General features: G+C 52.1%; 1 protein-coding gene across 1 annotated transcript; it reads right to left on the minus strand.

The window, feature by feature from the left end:
- Positions 1-13,477: 13,477 nt before the first annotated feature.
- On the minus strand, positions 13,478-14,452 carry LOC141022524 (uncharacterized). The gene has a single exon (XM_073498782.1). The coding sequence runs from the start codon at positions 14,450-14,452 to the stop codon at positions 13,478-13,480; it is 975 nt and encodes a 324-aa protein (XP_073354883.1).
- Between the last annotated feature and the right edge of the window lie 6,142 nt (positions 14,453-20,594).

Consider the following 20,594-nt stretch of genomic DNA (forward strand, 5'->3'; position numbering starts at 1 on the left):
AATTTTGAGAGATATTGATTTGAGTGGGAGCGCACTGTTGAATTAACATGTTTAATTCTTAGTGTAATTAATTTTGAACACTGTCTAAGTGTGGTTTGCATAATAGTTATAGAATAATGGCTCGCATTTCCACCTTCCCTATTAAAATTGAATAGCTGTTAAATATCTAGTTAAAACTTTACGGTTGGTAACGTAATGTGAGGATCCTCCTCAAGAGTGCCGAGAAGGACTTTGTCCTATCACATGCTTTCGGTATTATCCCGCTAATGCTATGGATCATGCGACTCTCGTCCTTCGATCCAAAAGCTATAATTCCGTTTCAGTCAAGTGCAATATGTTTGCTTCCATGAGACCCGAACTTCGAAAGTTTGGATAGTTATGTGATATTCATGGAATCTAAAAATCATTTTCAGAGACAGACAAAAGCTAAAAGATATGAGATATCCAAAGAAATGTTTGTTTGCAAACTATTAGTAAAAGTGTTTACTATGCATTAGACTGATAAAAGAGGGATCCAGGAGAACGCCTGCCATATGATGAAAGGTGAATAAAACAACAACTTAAAGAGAAAGGAAGTGTCCGAAGGGTGTTAGTAAGACTTTCACGCCTAGGAAGTCCGGGGCTAATGCCACTCTTAAGTTGGGTGCCTCTTCAGAGAGTAGGAGAAATACTAAAAGTTAAACTGTTAGAAGTATAAAGGCAAAAGGAAAGAAGACTGGAATATCCAGCTCATGTATGAATGTCATACAAGTTTTTGATGTATAGAAGGCTGGTCAAAGATATAGTTCTTGCAAATTATGGTTAAACATATTAATCACTAATTCTTGGGTATTGTGAGTTAATCACAAAAATGCCCGCTCGATTGCATTCTGTTGCAACTCGATGTAAGAACTACTGTGGCCTGAAAGACTAGCCAGGAATGAGGTTGAGATACACACATGGAACATAGTAAATGTTACTATACCTTCCATCGGTGTATTGCCGTCTGTATTTATTTTTATAATTCATTTAGAGTTTTACAAACTCTATCCCATTGCATAAGGTATCTTGCAAGAAGGTTGTTCATAAGAGAACTTTTTATGTTCGATGTTATGAATAACACAAGGGCCATACTTTCATTATGAATGAGATGTATGTTATGAATATTGATAATAATACAATACCTCTGGGTTTACTTTCATAATTCTTTTTAGAGTTTCATACACTCTAGCCCATTGCACAATGTTTGTTGCAAAAGAGTTGTTCATAAAAACAACAATTGTTGTTAAGTATTATGAATAACATGAAGGGCCATGCTTCCATCCAAGATGGATGTATGTTATGAATATTGATGGTAATATAATACATCCATAACACTGACGCTAAATGTCGCAAGACACTGAGAATACCACACATGTGTGGCACTGTGTTTGGTCACATTGGAGAAACATGCATGGAAAATTTCCATTGTGATGGATTTTGAAGTCGTTTGATTTTGAACCATCTGACACTTGCGACTTTTCTCCGAAAAGTGAAGTGACTGAAATACCGTTCACAGGCCATAAGGAACGAGCAACAAACTTATTGGTGATCATACATTTTGATGTGTGTAGTTCAATAAATGTTGTTGCAAGTAGTGGATTTATATATCTTCAGAAATGACTCAAGTAGATATATGGATATTTGCTTGATGAGACGTAAGTCTGGATCTTTTGAAATCATTCGAAAGGTTTTCAAAAATGAAGTAGAAGTTATTGTAACAAGAAAATTATGTTTCTGCAATTTGATTGCACAAAGGAATATTTGAGTTACATGTTTAGCGAATGTCTGATGAGTTGTGAAAGGGGTTTCATAACTTGCACCTCCCGGAACACCACTGCAAGTGAAAAGTCCGTGGAGATGTAATCTAACCATTTATGACATGGTAAGGTCAAAGATGACATAAATAAATTTGCCATTATCCTTTTTAAAGTGATGCTTTAGAGACTGCGGCTTTTACACTGAAAAGAGCTACATCGGGTCTGTTGAAATGAAGCCATGGTATGGTACGCCCAACCATGTTATATCTTTTCTTAACATTTGGAATATGGGGCTTGTGTAAAAGGTTACAAACCTATTCCAAATCAGACAAGTGCTACTTTGTAGGTTATCCCAAGTCATTGGGTATTCCTCCCTCACTATACCGAGGCAAATAGGTTTGCCACAAAGAACGGTATGCTTTTAAAGAGAATGGTTCTTTCTAAAAGGTGAGTGGGAGAATAGTGCAACTCGACGAGATAAACAGTATCTTCATCAGATCAAAGGAAAGAGACCTTGGAAGAAATTCCAGAGTTTTCCTACTGCGACTGATACGGAAGTCTCTACAATAAAATGTATGGACTTCGGTCGAACTTGCAGCTGAACCACGTAGGCAAAGCTCGTGCAAACCTCTCAGGTGCGCAAACGAGATATTGTTGTTAGACAACAATATACCTACGATACACAAGGAAGCGTTGATGGGCCCTGACTCCGGAATTGGCTAAATGCCAATACAACCCGAGTTAGTTTCCATATAAGTGATTCAAGATTAAAACCTTGATACACCTTTCGGAAGACTTAGAGTCTAACGAATATTTATGGAACTTAAAACTGATACAGATAAAAATGTTTTATCCATAAAGCTCGACTTGTTGAAATAACAAGTTCAAGGAGTTGACTACAATGAGGTGGTTTCACCGTAGCGATGCTTAAAGTCGGTTCGGGTTGAACTAGCAATTAATACATATTTCAATCATGAGATATGAAACATGGATGATAAAAGGATTTCCATCTGATGGAAATGAAAGCTAGGACTTGTATATGATACAGTCCAAAGCAATTTGTCGATCCAGAGGATGCTAGTAGGTATGCAAACTTCAGTGTTCCAGCAATGGACAGAAGAGAGCAAAATGGAGTTGGAATCTTCGTGTTTTGATGAAATGGTCAAAGGGGTTTTGACTTCATCAATGGGTAACGAAGATGCTTATAATTCAAGAAAGTAAGTGGGAGCGTAATAATATTTCTAAAAACCTTATGTGCTTGGCACATTGGTAATTGGAAATAAATTTCTTGACACGAATTAGGACTTCATTTGAAAATAGTTTTTCGATGAAGTGCTTAGGCTAAATAGCCTCAATATTAGGCATGATGATCTATGGAGATAGATTTACCTAATGGGGCTAAGCAATGAATACATATTGACAAGATGCTAAAACCTTTTAGCATTTAAAACGCCAAGGAGTGATTCTTGCCGAAGTCACATGGAAAGAGTTTTTGCAAGACTCGGTGTCCCAAAACACTGATGAGTAAAATACATGATGGAGATTCCACACACTCTTGTGTTTGGATTAATCATGTATTCCATGATATGTAAAACAACCAGATATGTCCGATACTCCCAAGGTGTTGCGAGTATGGATACCAAAGTGATCAAATTACTGATCATGGGACAACAGTGAAAGATGTCACACAGTACTAGAGTAAGTACTGATGACATGGTTTTCTCGCAAGCAGAGATCATGAAGAGTTCGTTGTAAAATGTTACATCGATACAGTCTTCATCTTTTCTCCATGCGATTTTCGATTTAAATTAAGGGTTTTGTGTAACACACAATGTGGTGGCACAATTAGTTGGAATTTGTTCAAACTAGTTACTGTGGCGAATTCTATAACAAGGGCTAAGTATGTTGACGCTTTAGAAGCAACAAAGAAGATGTTGAATCATATAGTTCATTCATGAACTTAGTATGGTTCCAAGATGGCTTTTGACAATGGGACACTACTGCAGGTAGTTGCTCCATAACTCAGTCTGAGGAATCCAGGTTCGACCTGTGATTCACATACATACAAAGCCAAGTCCACACAAACTATGAGTTTTGTGAAAACGTGAAAACGCGAGGACATGCAAAGATACACACGGAGCTGAAGTCGTCAGATCCGTTGGACATCAGGCTATACCACAAGCGAAGCATATTTACACCGGTGTGCCACAGGTGTGAAGTGCATTAGCATAAGCTAGATTATTGTCTCTAGTGCAAGTGGGAGTCTGTAGGAGATATGCCCTAGAGGCAATAATAAATGTTATTGATTATCTCCCTGTTCATAATTATGTTTATGTTCCATGCTATAACTGTTGTGGTTCCCGAGCCCGTATATCCATAAGGGCTCTGGGGAGAACCCATATGCACGTGTGGAATAATAAACGGTAAAATGTATTCCTAGTCGTGCCTCTAAGACTAGCTCAAGTGTTGCATGATGATTATGTTTTCCCAATCATGGGCATGTCTATGCCAAGCAATTTTGAGGGCACAATATCAGGAAGGACATTTGTGTTGAATCGACCCGAATTGATGTTATGCTATGAGATACATTCGTCACAAGTTAATGGTTTATAACACAGAGATAGTTAATGTTTGCATAATTCCTTAGACCATGAGAGTATCGAGTTTCTTCATGCTTGCTTCATGAACTTTGGGGTTTGTTAAACGTCATCCGTAACTGGATGGCTATTACGGCGGCTTACGGGTTCATGGGAAAGTATGTTAAGTAACTTGATAGCTCAAGATTGGGATTTGCTCCTCTGACGATGGAGAGATATACTCGGGCCCTCTCAGTGTTACGGTATCCATCATCGTCTGGCCAGACACTTTGTGATTTGATCACGGGGATGCCGGAACACGATAACGAGAAAAGAGAACAATACCGGTAACGAGGTAACTAGCATAGTGGACAAGTTGTTTATCCACGGGAATGCCAACATGTCTCACCTCGGCTATTTGTAACATATCGCGAAGCAACCGGAACAGCACACGGCAACTGGAGGTTCACTCGAATATTTATTCGTGTGGGTATAGGGGTCAATATGGGTGTCCACGGCTCCGATGTTGATCATTGATCGGAAAGGGTTCCAGTCATGTCTATACTTCACCGAACCTATAGGGTCACACGCTTAAGGGTCATCTATCTGCTGAATACTAGACAGGGAGTCTGAGAGAAAATCACCGAAAAAGTTTCGGACAGCGGAATCGTACCGCAGAGAGAGGTCATCGGATAAGTTTCGATGATACCGAAAAGTTGTTTCGGGATACACCATTAAGTCAAATTGGTTTCGGCACATGCCTGATAATTCTTGGAGGATGCCAGAATCATTCTGGAAGCTTTTTGGAATTTTCTGAGATAAAAACCGGAAATGTTCCGGAGCTGCCGGAGCCACTTCAGATGCTTTCCGCAGATGAAAATCACTAAACCGGAATTGTTTCGGAACGCGTTGAAAATAATTTTGGTGGGTACTGGAAATGTTCTAAGCCCACATAAATATTTTCAGTTCGAACAGACACTGAAAAATGTCGTCATGAATAGTGAAAGTGCTTTTTGAGATATTTTATGGTGAGTCACCTTTTGGGATATTTCCAAAAGGCTTCTAGAAAGGCTTGGGGGCCAAGCATGCTCCTCATGGGGGTCCCCCAAGGGGGTTGGCCGGCCACATGTGTGGGGCTCCATGGAGCTCCACTTCACTCCCCATTATGCCCTTCATGTGTGACATTTGCATGGGCATTTTGGGTTTTTGTGAGCCATCCCTACCCCTTGGCTTTCCTATAAATAGAGGAGGAGTGGGCAGCCCAAACATCATCCCTTGCTCTCATACACATGCCATGCATTATCTGGCTTCTTCTCTCCCTCCCACGAAAAGAGTTTCGTAGAGCCGTAAGGCTGTCTGGGTTCCGGCAGGAACTAGTTCTGGACGGCGAAGCCCTGCCGGATAGATGACACCGTATGTGTGCAACTCTGTAGAGAGATCGTAGTTTCGGTCTTAGTTCGTGAGTGCCTCCCGAAGGGCTGTCCGTGTGACCGTCCGAGTTTCAAAGGTCCTCCCGAAGGGCTGTCCGAGTGACCGTTCGAGTTTCGAAGGTCCTCCCGAAGGGCTGTCCGCGACACCGTCCGGGGGGGCTGTTCGACCGCCTCCCGGAGGGCTGTCTGAGGAGCAGATGAGGGTATACATCCTCGCGGTTGGGAGGTTGTAAATTCTAGCTGCGGAGATCTGCACCGCCGATCGTCATCGACTCTACTTCCCGCTACGCTACGAGTCGGTAACTAAAAAGATCAAACTATGTATGCAGTCTTCATAGTGGTCCTGGGCTGGTGCGTAGGTCGGAAAATTTTTGTTTTCTGCTGCGTTACCCTACAGCTTTCCATGTTTTGTTCCCAGTAAGAAGTTGATTCTGTATTTTATGTATTTGTTGTGAGCTACTTTTAACTCTGATAAAGAATGTACATTGGATTGTTGCTTGCTGGTGTTCTTACATCTTTGAGCTGATGCTTTATTACCGGGTTGGGAGTGATCGCACGCGTAGGGGTGCAGCAAGCCACAATTTCTATCTGGTCTACATTAGGCCTGTCGAGATGACTTCAGCTTCTATCGTCATTTCTACCATCCAAGGATTTATCAGTTTGGTTGTTATAAATTGTCTGTAAGCTACTATGTGTTGTCGAATCTTTTATGCCTGAGATATTTAGTGCTAAACCTAACGGCGAAACATGCTTTTTATGTTCATGCATTGTTCAGAGGCTTCTTATTGTGTGTATATAAACATTTGGACCGGCACCCCGCGCCAAGGCGCGATTCCGATCTAGTTAAGTAGGAGTAGGCGGGAGAGAGGCGAGAAGTAGGCGATAGCGTAGGCGACTTCACCGCATCGCCGTCGGCCGCTCCGGCCACGGCGGCCACCCACTCGACCGGCCTGCCCGCTGCCATGGGGCCGGAAGGACACCACCTCCCCACCCCCATCCTGGGGCCTCAGTTGTCGGGATGCTCGCTGCCGGCTTGTTTCCCTCCCGCCGCGGGAGGTGACGGCGTGTCCGGACCCGGAGGGACATCTACGCGGTCAGCGTAGCCGCGACTTGCGCCGGGACCCGTCTTCGCAGCGGTTTCCTCGCCTCCTCCACCCCCTCGGTGCTGCGGGGGACGCCGGCCAACTCCGTCGGGCCGCCTCTGCGCTCGCCGGGTGAGGCTCTCCTGGAGTACTCGCTCACGGTCTTCTCCTCTCCGGTATGCTCTCATCTGTCCGCCGCCCTAGCTTCGCCCACTCCTGTTTGGCTGGAGGTGCTGCTGCCTGCGCCGCCGCCGCCGTCCGCCGCCGTCGTCAGCCTGGTTAATGGTTGGATCGGGTTGCCGTCTGCTTACCCGCTAATTCTTCAGTTTAGTAACTGCTTATTCTCCTTTACCGTGGCCAATCGTAATATTGCGAATTTTATTCTGTCGCTAGAAGGGATTAATTACAGGGGTCTAGTCGTCCGTTTCCTTGCCAACGCCCCGCCTGTAGGTCGGCCTATGCCTAGCCTTTTCGATGCTGCCGTCCAGCCCTGGCCTCCTGTCTCTGACGCTAGGGCCCTCCCGCCTTTGGCTCTTCCCGCTGTCGCGTCTTCGGGCGTTGACAGCGGCACTGCCACGAGGCCGGCCCTACCCCGCTCGGGACACGACAAACCCCAGGTTACGACAATTGTCCCCCGCTTCTCCCAGGCTCGCCCGTCGCCACCCGCGCCCTGTAGTGATTCCCGTGAGCACCTTTTCAGGGATCCCGTATCTCTCTCTGTTTCGCCACGTCGGCTTGCCGGGGCTGCCTTATCCGCAGCAAATCGGCCTCTCGCGTTGGACGTTTCTGCACCTGGCCTCCTCGCGCTTCCCATTGGCCCGCGCCAACTGATTCAGTTGGCTGCCTGCCCGGTGTCATCGGCGCTGGCTGCTTGCATGCATGCACCTCTGCGCCTTATGGGGCCGGGAGGACCCAGCGCTTTGGCCCATCCGCAGATCCCGCAGCCCGACGCCGCTGCCCCCCAATCCCTACCCACGCACGCTTGGTCAACTCCCTCCCCTCCACGGCCCGCAGATCGCGACGGCTCGGCTCAGGTCAGCGGCCAGGTCACGGGATGTGACAACGGCTCGACCGAGGACGCGTGCCTGACGCCGCCTCGACTGCATCGCTCCCTCGCTGGCAGCCCACGCGCGCGCTCCCGCGCTTCTTATGCCCATGCCCTCCTTTCTTCTTCTTATAGCATGCAAGCCCCATGCATGCACAGGCACCTCTCCTCCCTCCCCCCCCCCCCCCCCCCCCACCCCCCCAAACGGCTAAATCCTATGGCCCGTTGCTTCCGCTGCTTAGCCCTTGACCACCAGGTTCGAGACTGCCGGGATCCCGTGAGGTGCCATCGGTGCTGGCGCGTGGGCCACACCCAGCATGGGTGCACGGCTATTTTACCTCCCCCCACCCCATTGCCAATTGCCATTCCATCTTCCTCCCCCATCCACAACCCTAGCGCCCTGCTTGTGCTCCACTCCGAGAGCTCTTCCTCCCAGCCCCAGCCCACAACCCCCCTGCAGCCATGGCGGATTTCATCCCCCTCGATCTCTCCTCATCCGAGGACGAGCAGCTCCTGCACCAAGCCACCCCCTCCCCGCCTCGCATCTTCTCCTTCCCCGAGCAAACCAACGCAGCTGAAGTTGATGGCGTGGCCGTAGTGGAGGAAGAGGACTCGGACGAGGTCGAGTTCGAATCGGGGGAGGAATCCACCGAGTCGGATGCGACACAATCCGTTTTCCTAGGTCCCCCCCCCCCCCCCCCCCCCCCCCCCCCCCCGGTAACCCGCCCGTGCTCATTAGGGCCTCCTCCTATGGGGCTGGCTTGGTCGTCTTTGGCTCGGCCTATGAGTGCGAGATCTCCATTCTGAATAGCCCCCTCACTTGCCCGATCAACACCGTTAGCCTTGTTCGCCATGAGGACACCAAAAATCGCTTCCTTTTGCGCCTTGGCACAGTCTCCGCCCTCCATATCGAGGACTTCCCGCTCGAGTACTGGTTCACTCCAACTATCATCAACTCCATTGTCCCTTGCTTGCCCAATTCAGATTGATCCCGTTTGTCTCACCGGGGTGGACTACTCCGCCGTCCTTGTGTCCGTCAAGTCCCGCACACCTACCGACGTGCCCCACACAATCCCCGTCCATGGCTTCTCCGGCCTCGGTGCCATTGCTTCAGTTCTCGCCGTGCACTCCCAGGAGCTCCCTCCGGACCCCGCCTTCACGGGCCTCGACTCCGACGACGACAACAACGGTGGCGGCGGTGGAGACGGGGGGACTCCGACTTCCCCGGCGGGATGGACCCCAACCTCTCCGCTCCGCCCCCTCCGCCAACGGACGAGGGCCACGACAACCGGGTCGTGCAGCTGCCGGGCGGCCTCACCATGATGGCAAACCACAAGCCGCTGGTGTGTGCCGTCCCGCTGACGGCACGCCCAAAGTCAGTGGAAGTCAAGCTGTTCAAAGGGTTTTACGACGTGCGCGTCCAGGGCGCGAACGGCGAGCGCGGCTTCTACCGCATCCCGATGAGCCCGGCGGGCTCGCCGAAGCTTCTCGTCGCAAACTTGGCGACCTGCTCCATCGGCTTCATCGACAGGGTGGCAACGGTCGGCCCCTCCCGCGCCCCGTTCACGGATGCCAAGGTGATCTGCCGTGACCTGCGTGGGCGGGACTCCACTCCGGGCTGCGACGGGGAGGACCAAGTCATGCAGGCGGTGGCTCGCTTCGATGCGGGCCTCCCTCCGTTCCAGCCATCGCCGCCGCTGCAGATCGCCTCCGGGGACTGCTTCGAGCCCTCGCTGCCGCAGCTCTCTCCGCCAGCCTCCTCCGGGATCGCCGATCTTCCCCCGCGTGCGGCCTCCCCAACGATCTTCTTCACGTGTCGCAGTGCCCGCATCAGGAAGGGCGAGGCTGCCAACCGCATGACAATGCTGGAGAAGGCTACTCTCCGGAAGGAGATGAAGCTCGAGGGAAAGAAGAAGGTGGCGCCATGCTCCGAGCTGCTGCTCCCGGCGGCGGAGCTCATGGAGATCGCCGCTGAGGGCCCCCCACCGCTGCCGCGCAAGGATGCCATGCAGTTTGCCGTGGCCTGTGGCGTTTCCGGGATCGACCTCAACCTGGTGCCATCCGGGGACGATGTGTGACGGCCCCCGCAGCTCCCTTCGCCGGCTGCGCGCCACCCTACCCGCCCCTGCTTCGGACTACAGCTCCCCACGCATTTTTAGCTGTAGGTTATTTTGTAGGATGCGCCGCCGGCATGTTGCCCTCTGCCCTGTCGCCAACCCCCCTCCTCGTTTTCTTTTTTCCTGTGTTTCTCTTCTTTTCTCTCTGTTCTCGCGCCGCCTTGGCTACTGTACTCGAGTGCTCCTTTGTACCACCTTTGTTGCCACCGGGGGCCTGCCCTCTGTTGTTTGCTTAGTTTCCAATGATTAGAGAAATCTCAATTACCTCATGGAACGTCCGAGGATTAGGTAGGCACAAGAAGTGCACTGACGTTAAAGCGGCTCTAACCTCGAGCCCTAGCTCCGTAATCTGCCTCCAAGAATCGAAACTTCAAGATATCTCGCCTTTCAAAGCAATCTCCTTCCTTCCCCCAAATCTTAGGAATTTTCACTCAATTCCAATCGTTACGGCCTGGGACGAAAACTTCATCTCTTGTTCTAAATTGCATGCGGACGTTTACGCTCTCACTTGCTGGTTCAAAACTCGAGCAGACGACCTTTCTTTTGCGGTCACCAATGTTTACGGCCCTTGCGATCACGCAACCAAGCCGAGTTTTCTTCAATCGCTCGTCGACCTCAAACCTATGATCTCCTGCCCTTGGGTGATCATAGGAGACTTCAACATTCCGCTCAGGCCATCCGACAAGACCTCCCCTCACTTTAACATGCAAGAAGCGAACCTCTTCTCTTCAGCCATCCACTCCCTCCAGATGCAAGACCTCCCTTTGCTCGACAGGCGTTTCACCTGGTCACGCCCATCCTGGTTCGCTTGGATCGGGCGCTGGCCAACGTTTTTTTTTTGAACGAAGACGTTAGACGCGTCCGGCTTTAAATTAATAAAGCCCTCAGTCACCAGGTTCAACAGGATACAACCAAGTAAAAGCAAAATAAATAGTTTGGTCCAAGACAGCAACGAAACGAAAAGGAGGTTCCACGCGAAGGCATCATTACACCAGCCAAAGCATCCAACGCTGAAGACCTATCTAACATGAAACAGCCTCAAAAGGCTCCAAAAGCATCATCGAGTCGGCGGGTCTTGTCTAGCCATCAACTGGATAGTCTTGATGCGTGCCATGGCCTCCAACATGCGCTCAGCATCGCGCTCCTTCTCCAGCGGAGTCCACGTCTGTAAAAAAAGATGGCATTTGAAGATCACATCCGCGGGGTGGTTAGGAAATTTTTTCTCAATCGTAATTTTATTGCGCGTCATCCAAATAGCCCAGAGTAGCGCCCCTACGCAACGCCAAGCGATTCTACTACTGGTCCCTCTCGTGGTTTTGAGGATGGATATCAAGTCATTCCCCGAGGCTGGGTTCCAGTTCGAGTGGAAGGCTTCCCTCACTGCACTCCACGCGAACCTGGCTAGGTGGCATCTAAAAAAGACGTGGTTTGCATCTTCACCTAAACCGCACACAGTGCAAGTACCATCAGCCGGACCGTTACGTTTGGCCACATTATCCGACGTGGGCAGCCTATTCCTGAGCATTTGCCACATGAAGATTTTAATTTTCAAGGGCAGGCCTGCCTTCCACAGCCCCCTAGCTATATCAAGCGTTGTCCCTTCAGTAAGCTTGTTGTATAAGGATTTAACCGAGAATTTCCGGGACGCTGTCAAGCTCCATTGTACCGAATCCTCGCCCGGCCCTATACGGTTGGCACCAATTTGATGAACTAGATCGTCCCATGCCTCCCGTTCGGCGTTGGAAAGGGCCCGCAAGAAGTGGATCGCTGGAGGGTCAGTACGAGCTGCCTCTCCCACTAAGATGTTGATGTCAGTGGCGATCCGAAATAAATTGGGGTGACTTTGCCAAAGGGGAGAGGCGCCCAGCCAATGGTCCAGCCAAAACCGAGTGGACTGTCCATTGTTAATCTGGAATTTGGCCCCAATAGCAAAAGCGGGCCGGACCGCTTGGATCCCTTTTCAAAACACGGAGCCGTTGGCCGAGGCACTGAAGGGATTCCCATTCGGGAAATACTTGGCTTTTAGCAGCTGAGCCCAGAGACTCGTCCCGTTTTGGGCAAGCCGCCACCACCATTTGGACAGGAGGGCGACGTTCATTAGTTTGGAGTTTAGGATTCCCAATCCTCCGAATTTTTTTGGCCTACAAACAGCCGCCCACTTTACCAGGTGATATTTCCGCTTGATGCCAGTGCCTTCCCAAAAGAACCGGGATCGCGGTGTATCTAGCTTAGCGTGCACTCCATCAGCTAGTAAGAACATCCCCATAGTGAATAGGGGAAGGGAAGAGAGGCTCGAGTTAGTTAAAATGAGCCTCGCCGCAGAAGACATAAACCGCCCTCGCCACGGGCTGACCCTATTGGCCACCTTCCCATACAGAGGCTCCCACTCTAAAATCGAGAGTTTGCGGTGAGATATAGGGAGCCCCAGATACTTTATTGGAAAGCTCCCAAGCTTACAATTAAGAAGATTTGCGACTCGAAAGCTTTGATGGTCGTCCATCCCCATGGTAATGACCTCGCTTTTAAGAAAATTTATTTTGAGTCCGGATAGGATCTCAAAGGCAAGTAACAAAAGCTTAATCGAGGCGATACTATGGTCGTCGGGCTTAAACAAAAGCAAGGTATCGTCTGCATATTGTAAATGGGTCACACCACCCGGGATGAGGTGTGGGACGAGTCCCTTAACATGGCCGGCCTCGCTGGCCTTGGACAACATAGCTGCCAAAGCGTCTGCCACAAAGTTAAAGACGAGTGGGGAGATGGGATCGCCCTGTCTTAACCCTTTCCTATTACGGAAAAACTTCCCCATTTCGCCGTTGACAATAACCGAGGTGTTGCCACTCGAGATCAAATGCATGATCCGGTGTACGCAACCCGCCTCAAAACCCTTTTTGAGGAGGACCTCCCGCACGAACTCCCAGTTTACGCGGTCGTACGCCTTTTCAAAGTCGAGCTTGAGGATAACGCCCTGTCCACGTGTTCGTTTTAACTCGTGGATTATCTCCGTGAGAGCAATAGGCCCTTCAAGAATGTTTCTACCTTTTAGGAAAGCGGTTTGGCTCTTATGGATTACTCGTTGGGCAACCGGCGCTAACCTTGAGGCGTAGGCTTTGGCACATAGCTTGAAAGGGACGTTTAAGAGCATGATCGGACGGAACAACTTGATTGAATCCGCCCCTTTGACCTTGGGGATCAAACAGATCGCCCCATAATTTAGTCTCGAGAGGTCAACCGTACCGAGGGCGAAGCCATTAATAATATCTTGGAAAAGGTCTCTAAGGAGCGGCCAAAACTTTTTGAAGAACTCTACCGGCCAGCCATCCGGGGCTGGAGCCGTGTCGTTCTTCATTCCAGCTAGCGCTAGGTCAATCTCTTGTGGCATAAAGGACAGCATTAGGCCGTCGTTTTCCTGTTGAGACACACGCTCCTCCGGACCCCATAAGTCTTCCCTAAGACTTAAACCTTTCGCTTCGGCTGTTCCCAACAGCTCGACAAAAAAAATCGAAGATGTGCTTAACGATTTCAAATTGGGAAACCAGGGTCCCATGCTCCGACTGGAGTCTTAGGATGGTACTCTTGCGTTTACGGCCATTGGCGTACGCGTGAAAGTAGCCGGTGTTGGCGTCACCTTTCACGACCCACTTGACGCCGCCCCTACGACGCCAGTACTCCTCCTCCGCTCTAAGGATAGCCAAGACCTGGTTTTCCAGGGAGTAGCGGTGCTCCCATTCGTCGCCAGAGAAAGGTCTAACATCCGCCTGCGCGTCAATACGCGCGATTTCTTCCACAATGCGTTCCCTTTCCCTTTTGGACTCGCTGCCATGGTTGGCCCCCCATCCCCTGAGGAAAGCCCGCAAAGCCGCAGCCGCAGAGGACCAGAACTCTACTGGTCCTCGTTGGCATCCCACCTGGTTACCAATCAAGGTCCAACGGTTCGTGACCAATTGACAGAAACCCTCGTGTTCGAACCACGCTGTCTCGAAGAAAAATCTACGGCTGCGACGCCTACTGTCCTCCCCTGACGACAGAATTAGAGGGACGTGATCTGAACCAATGCGCGTCTCGGCCACTAAGGTACAAAGGGGGAACAGGGCCTCCCAATCGCTTGAACAAAAAACTCGGTCGAGAACACAACGAACTGGAACCCGCTGTTTGTTAGTCCAAGTATATCTTGCACCTGTCCGCGCAATTTCCCTAAGAGCAGCGGCCGCAATTGCATTGTTGAAATGGGACACCCTAGCCCAGTCTATGTTGCCATTGTTCTTGTCCGCCCCCGAGCGGATCAAGTTAAAGTCCCCGCCCACAACAACAGGCATGTTGGCCGCTCGTTTGGCCCCGACCAAGGTTGTGATTTCCCCCAAGAAATCTGCAGACCTCGCGTGGTCCGCCGGCCCGTATACACTGACGATCACACAAGTAGCCATGGATACCCGGTGACGAACGGTAGCTGCAATATAAAACGTACCCGGCTCCCACGCAATTACATCGCAAATATCTTTATTACAGCCCATCAGCTGGCCTCCAGAAAGACCCAAGGAAGGGGTCCAGAACCAATCGAAACGCTGAAGAGGATCATACGCCACTAAATCTCTAAACGTGAAATCAGCCTTAATAGTCTCTTGGAGCGCTACAAAATCTATGTGTTCTTTGGACATATACTCTCTGAGCTGCGTACGCCGCCCCCCATGGCCGCATCCGCGAATATTCCAGAAGATGTACCTCATCAAATAACCCGATTACGCAGACGAACTCCACGGGAGCTCACCGCCTTGGCCACACGCTTCCTTGCCGGCGCTCGGCTGGAAGAAGGCAAGTCCGAGGCCACCCCGGCCTCGTCTTCCTCGATGGGCAGAGCGACTGCACCAGCCCCTACTGGTACTGCAGCCTGACCGTCCACGGACTGCACAGCCGCACAGCGGGCGGCAGCAGCCGCGAGAGCGGCCTGAGCATCTTCACGCGCGCGAACTAAGGAAATGATATCCAAAGGCGAGGAATCTAGCGCTACGCCACTATCGTGAAGAATCTCAGCAAGATGGGCGTCAGAGAAGGCATTCAAGATCTTGAAAGAGGGGTAAGGGTTACCTGTCACGTCCATGTTTTTGTCAGCAGCACGGAGCTTGGCGCTTTCCAACGAGGACATGTCCCCAAGCTTGGCCTTGGCGCGCATGCTAGGAGCCCGGGTCGCCACCGGAGTCGCCCTCGAACGCTTGGCCTTGGTCGCCGGCCCTGGCGCCTCCAGAGCCGCTCCTAGCTCTCCTCCCAGCGCATCGATCGAACCCGCCGCCTCCTTGGCCACCGTCTTGTTCCCTGGCTTCCTCCCTGCTGTCTTCTTGGCCTGCCGACCGGAGCCGCTCGACAAACGCTTGCCCGAGGCCGGGGTAAGGTCGGAAATCACCTCGAGAGCGCAGCCTGACCCCGAGCCCCCTCCGCGCGCTGGAGAGGCAGGCAATGGGTCTGTCTCCTTAGACACCAGCGGCAAGGGCACAGGCTTGATTTGAGCTGGCAAGTTGGAGCCGTACTGGTCGAAGGACTGATCCAGGGAGCGGGCCAGGGGGAAACTAACAGCAGTGTCTTGAGTTGCGAGCACACCCAGCTTTTCCCAAGTCTCCGTGTCAATGGAAGTATCTGGAATGCTATCTTCGGGCTCCTCAGGCAGCTCGCCCATCACCACATCTTGACCAGCCGGGGCCGCACCCGGGCCAGGCTCCACCTTCTCGGGCACCCCAGCCGCAGAATTGCCCCTTTTCGCACCATTGGCAGCTTGCTTGGAGGGGATGTCCGTGGCTGTCCCAAGCTTGAGCTGCCCGCCCGCACCTTGCTGGCTCTCTGGAAGGGGGGCGGATGGGCCCGCCCCAGGAGCACCACCACCGTCCCCCAGCCTCCGCGGCAGCCGCTCCAACTCCACCTTGATCTGGTACCCTTCGTGATTAAACCACACCTCGACCGTGCCATTCAGTTTTGCCGGCGACTTGCAAGCCAGTTTCATCCTCACAGGCCCCAGCTTTATGAGGGAGAGCTCGTCGACCACGATCGGACGTCCCAGCATCTTAAACGCCTCCTTGATTCGCTCAATCTTACGGTGTTTCTCAGGAATCCCGTGGAGCCGCACCCAAGCTTCTGGCATCACCATCGGGGGGATCACCTCCTGCTCCACATCACGCACCCTAGCAATGATATCGTTGATAGAAAGGAAAAGCTTGCCACTAGTCCGAGCCATATGGAGGAGATCTGCTGAAGGGAACACCACCATGAAATCGTCCTCTCCCACTTGAGTGACTTGCCAGTCCCAGTCCCCCGTGACCATGTGGTTGAGCTCCTGTATGAGAATCCGCAGGCTCAGACGGCTTGGCTCAGCAGATAGGATAGCGGCGTTGCCAACAGAGAGCTGCCGTGGTTCCTCGGATTCCTCCTCCTCTTCGAACTGCAGGCAGAAGAAGCCTTCCCCAGAAATTGCGCTACCCATGATCTGCAAGCAAGGCTGCCGACCCCTCGTCGGGCAGTGCGCAGACGCGTGTCCCTCCTCCTTGCACAGCACACACAAGGGCTGGAACTTGCACTTCGACTGAAAATGGCCAAGTCTCCCACACTTGAAGCATTCCACGTCCGGGGCCTCCGGCGCATCCTCCACCGGGATGGGTTCGCCCGTCGTACCCTTCGATCCAGGGGGGAGCGGCACCGTCAGGGGGGCGGAAGCCGCCCTGGGTCTCTTAGCTAGTGGATCCCCGTGGCCACCACCACAGTTGGGGTGATCCATCGGCTTACGCTCTAGCTCCCGCCGACGCGCCAACTCCTTCTTCTTCTTCTTTCTCTCCTGCTGCTGGATCCACCAGGGGGGGAGGACCCCAATCCCCCTCACGCCCCACTTGCTCTTGGAAGCGCTCGGATCTACCACCTTGCCTCGCGCGCATCTCCTTCTTCGCCTTCTCCCGCAGGTCTCTCTCCCGCCGCCGCTCCCCATCCAGGTCCGGGGCCTCCATCGGCCGCTTCTCCACGCGTCGTTCGCTCATCACCGCCGCTGCAAACGAAATGGGAAGCGTAGGAGGGGGGTGGGGCGAATGGATCTGGCGAGGTGAGCAAGGCGCTGCACCTCGCTTCTGGATGCGGGAAACCCTAGCGAGGGGACGGGGCAGCCGCGCCGTAGCCATATATATGTGCCGTGGCTGGGCTTAGTCCTAGATAGGTCCGGCGCGGGCCTAGCCGAGCCATTCGGCCCAGTAGGAACCAGGCCACCGCCCGCTGGCGGAATTTTGGACCCCACGTGGCTAGACACACCCTCGCCGCCCGGCCCAGGCACGGGGGCCGGCCCACGGCCCACTTGCCCTACCACGGCCCCAGGCCCAGCAACGCCAACCCTAGCCTGAGGGGAAGCAGAGCCATCTTCCCCCGCCGGCAATCCTGCCGCCGCCTCCTCCGACACCTGACCGGCGGCCACCAGCGTCGGCAGGCGCGGCCACTCGACCTCCGAGTCCACCGGTGCGAGCAGCGCGGACGCCGCCCGCGACCTGATCTCCCGCGCGGCACCTCCAGGAGACGCAACCCTGTCCAGGGTCAGCGAGGGCTGCCAGGCACGAACTGCGACGGCGCGCGGTCCCCGGCCACCCGGAGCGAAACGGCGACGCACCCCAGCGGCGCCGCTCCCCTCGGCTTGTGCGAAGGCGACGAAATCACCAATCGACGGGCCCTCAGGCGCCGGCCGCCCTGCCTCCGACGCCAGATCCACGCCGTCCTCATCCTCCGGCTCCTCTCCTGCCAACGCCCAGAACCTGCCTCCTACAGACGCCACCGCCGAGCCCACCGCCGAGCCCAGCCGCGGCCTTGCCGGGGAGGAGCCAGCACCACGCCTAACCACCTCCCAGCCCTCGCTGGCCGGAGCCCTGGGCGACCAGGGCAAGGCGCCCGAGCCGTCGCCAGGAGGAGCGCCTAACGGTCTACTCATTCGAAAATGTAGAAGCATGCTATCGGTTAATAAATTTGGGAATCGCGCTGGCCAACGTTGAATGGGCAACTAAGTTTCCAGACACCTCGCTCTCATCTGCCACTCGGACAACCTCCGATCACGTCCCCATTCGCTTAACGGCAGCCACATCCATCCCCAAATCTTCAGTTTTCCGTCTAGATCGCTCTCTTCTCAACATTCCTCTTTTCAAAGAACGGGTCGCTTCGAACTGGACTAGTGTCGGTCAGCGCCATGCCCACCTAGGCTCGGCCGGCACTCTTGCTCTCAAAATTAAGCGCACCCGCAACATGGCCAAAAAATGGGTGTCGAACAGCCGCTCCCCCAAGACCCTTGTGCTTAACTGTCACACTACTATCAATTTTCTTGACAGAATTGAGGAAGCTAGGCCGCTGTCACAATTAGAGTCAGACCTTCGTCTGGCAGTTAAGCTTTAGCTACACAGGCATAATGCTGGCCTCGCAGCATACTGGCGGCAGCGGGCCAAGCTGAAAGATTGCCTTCTAGGCGATTAAAACTCTTCCTATCTCCACATTTGTGCTTCGGCCCGACACCGCAAGAACCAAATCAAATCCCTTGACGATAATGGAACGATTTTCACAGCGCACCGCGACAAGGAGGCCGTCCTCTTGAACTTTTTTAAGAACCTTGTGGGGGTTTCTCCTGTCGTCTCCACGTCGTTTGATCTCGAAAGCCTGCTCCTTCCCAACTCCATTAGTACTGTTCAAGCATCGGAGCTAACTCGACCTTTTACCTTGGAGGAGATCAAGGAGGCTCTGTGGGCCATGAAAGACGACTCAAGCCCTGGACCCGACGGTTTTGGGCCGGCTTTCTACAAGGCCAACTGGAATCTGGTCAAGCTGGACCTCCTCCGACTTCTCAATGATTTTCACGCTGGAACTGCGGACCTAAAACGTCTAAACTCCGCACATATTGTGCTCCTTCCAAAAAAGTCAGATGCCTCGAAACCTGAGAACTTCAGGCCAGTGTCCCTGCAGAATTGCTCAGTTAAGATCGCCTCCAAGTGCCTTGCAAATAGGAATATGCCCCTTATCGACCATTTAGTGCACTGTGAACAAACGGGTTTCATCCGGGGCCGTGGAATCGCGGAAAACTTCCTCCATGCAACTGATATTGTTCAGACTTGCTTTAAGCGGCGTCTTCCGTCAGTTGTCATCAAGCTTGACTTTCATAAAGCCTTCGACTCGGTGTCTTGGACGGCCCTCGACGCTATCTTACGTGCCAAAGGTTTCCCACCGACTTGGTGCCGGTGGGTGGACCACCTAAACTCTTCTGCGAGTTCCGCTGTTCTTCTAAATGGGAAGCCGGGTCCATGGTTTCAGTGCCGTCAGGGCCTGCGACAAGGTGACCCCTACTCCCCCTATCTTTTCATTCTTGTCGCTGATGTCCTCAAACGCCTCATCATCCAGGCTTCCACCAACGGCATTTTATCCCACCCGATCGCGCCCGACATTCCTTGCACCGTGTTGCAATATGCGGACGATACGCTCATCGTCCTTCCGCCGGATGCAACTCACCTGACGGCTCTAAAGGCCATCCTGCTTCAGTTCTCGGAGGCCACTGGCCTCAAAATAAACTTCCACAAAAGCTCCTTCACCCCAATCCACGTTGACCCTGAGCTCTCGTCCAGCCTTGCGGCCATTTTAGGATGCCAGGTTGCCACTTTCCCCCAATCCTACTTAGGCTTGCCCCTATCCACCACAAACTGCGCCTTGCGGATTTTTTCTTCATCATTGACAAGGTTGACAAGCGTTTGGCAGGTTGGAGGAGCCTGCTCCTATCTGAAAGCTGAATAAAACTGTTGCTTGTTGATGATTTGGTGCGGCATACAAGAGTATATAAGAGGGTACAAACCGACTTGGGGTAGGGGTACAAAACTGACTTGGACTAGAAGTCGTATACCATATTGACTACTCTAACATCCCCCCGCAGTATCAACGGCAGGCTCGACGACGTTGAGACTGAAACAGATATCTTGAAACGGCTTAGTAGGCAGTGCCTTGGTGAAAATGTCAGCAAACTGAGCCGTAGAGGGAACATGAAGCACCCGAACCTGACCAAGAGCAACCTTTTCACGAACAAAATGAATATCAATCTCAATATGCTTTGTGCGTCGGTGTTGAACTGGATTGCTGGTCATGTAGACTGCTGATATGTTGTCACAGTAGACAATAGTGGCCTGCTCAATAGGCCTGTGTAGCTCGGAGAGTAACTGCCGAATCCAGATTGTATCTGCAACGGCATGTGCCACAGCGCGATACTCAGCCTCGGCCGACGAACGTGAGACTGTAACCTGTCTTTTCGAAGACCAAGAAATCAAATTGTTACCAAGAAAAACACAAAAACCGGAAGTGGACCTTCGAGTGTCAGGACAACCAGCCCAGTCTGCATCAGAGTATGCGGTAAGCGAGTTTGGAGAAGAATTATTGAGGTGGAGACCATGATTGAGAGTTCCTTTTAAATACCGAAGAATGCGTTTAACATGATTATAGTGAGGAACCCGGGGATCATGCATATAGAGACATGCTTGTTGAACAGCAAAACAGATTTCAGGACGAGTAATGGTGAGATATTGGAGAGCACCTGTTAGG

The sequence above is a fragment of the Aegilops tauschii genome, chromosome 5 (genome assembly GCF_002575655.3).
Source record: "Aegilops tauschii subsp. strangulata cultivar AL8/78 chromosome 5, Aet v6.0, whole genome shotgun sequence".
Classification (NCBI taxonomy): domain Eukaryota; kingdom Viridiplantae; phylum Streptophyta; class Magnoliopsida; order Poales; family Poaceae; genus Aegilops; species Aegilops tauschii.

Bases quoted from the DNA above. Each gene is read 5' to 3' on its own strand.
- LOC141022524 (XM_073498782.1), bottom strand. From the start codon at position 14,452: ATGGCTACTTGTGTGATCGTCAGTGTATACGGGCCGGCGGACCACGCG.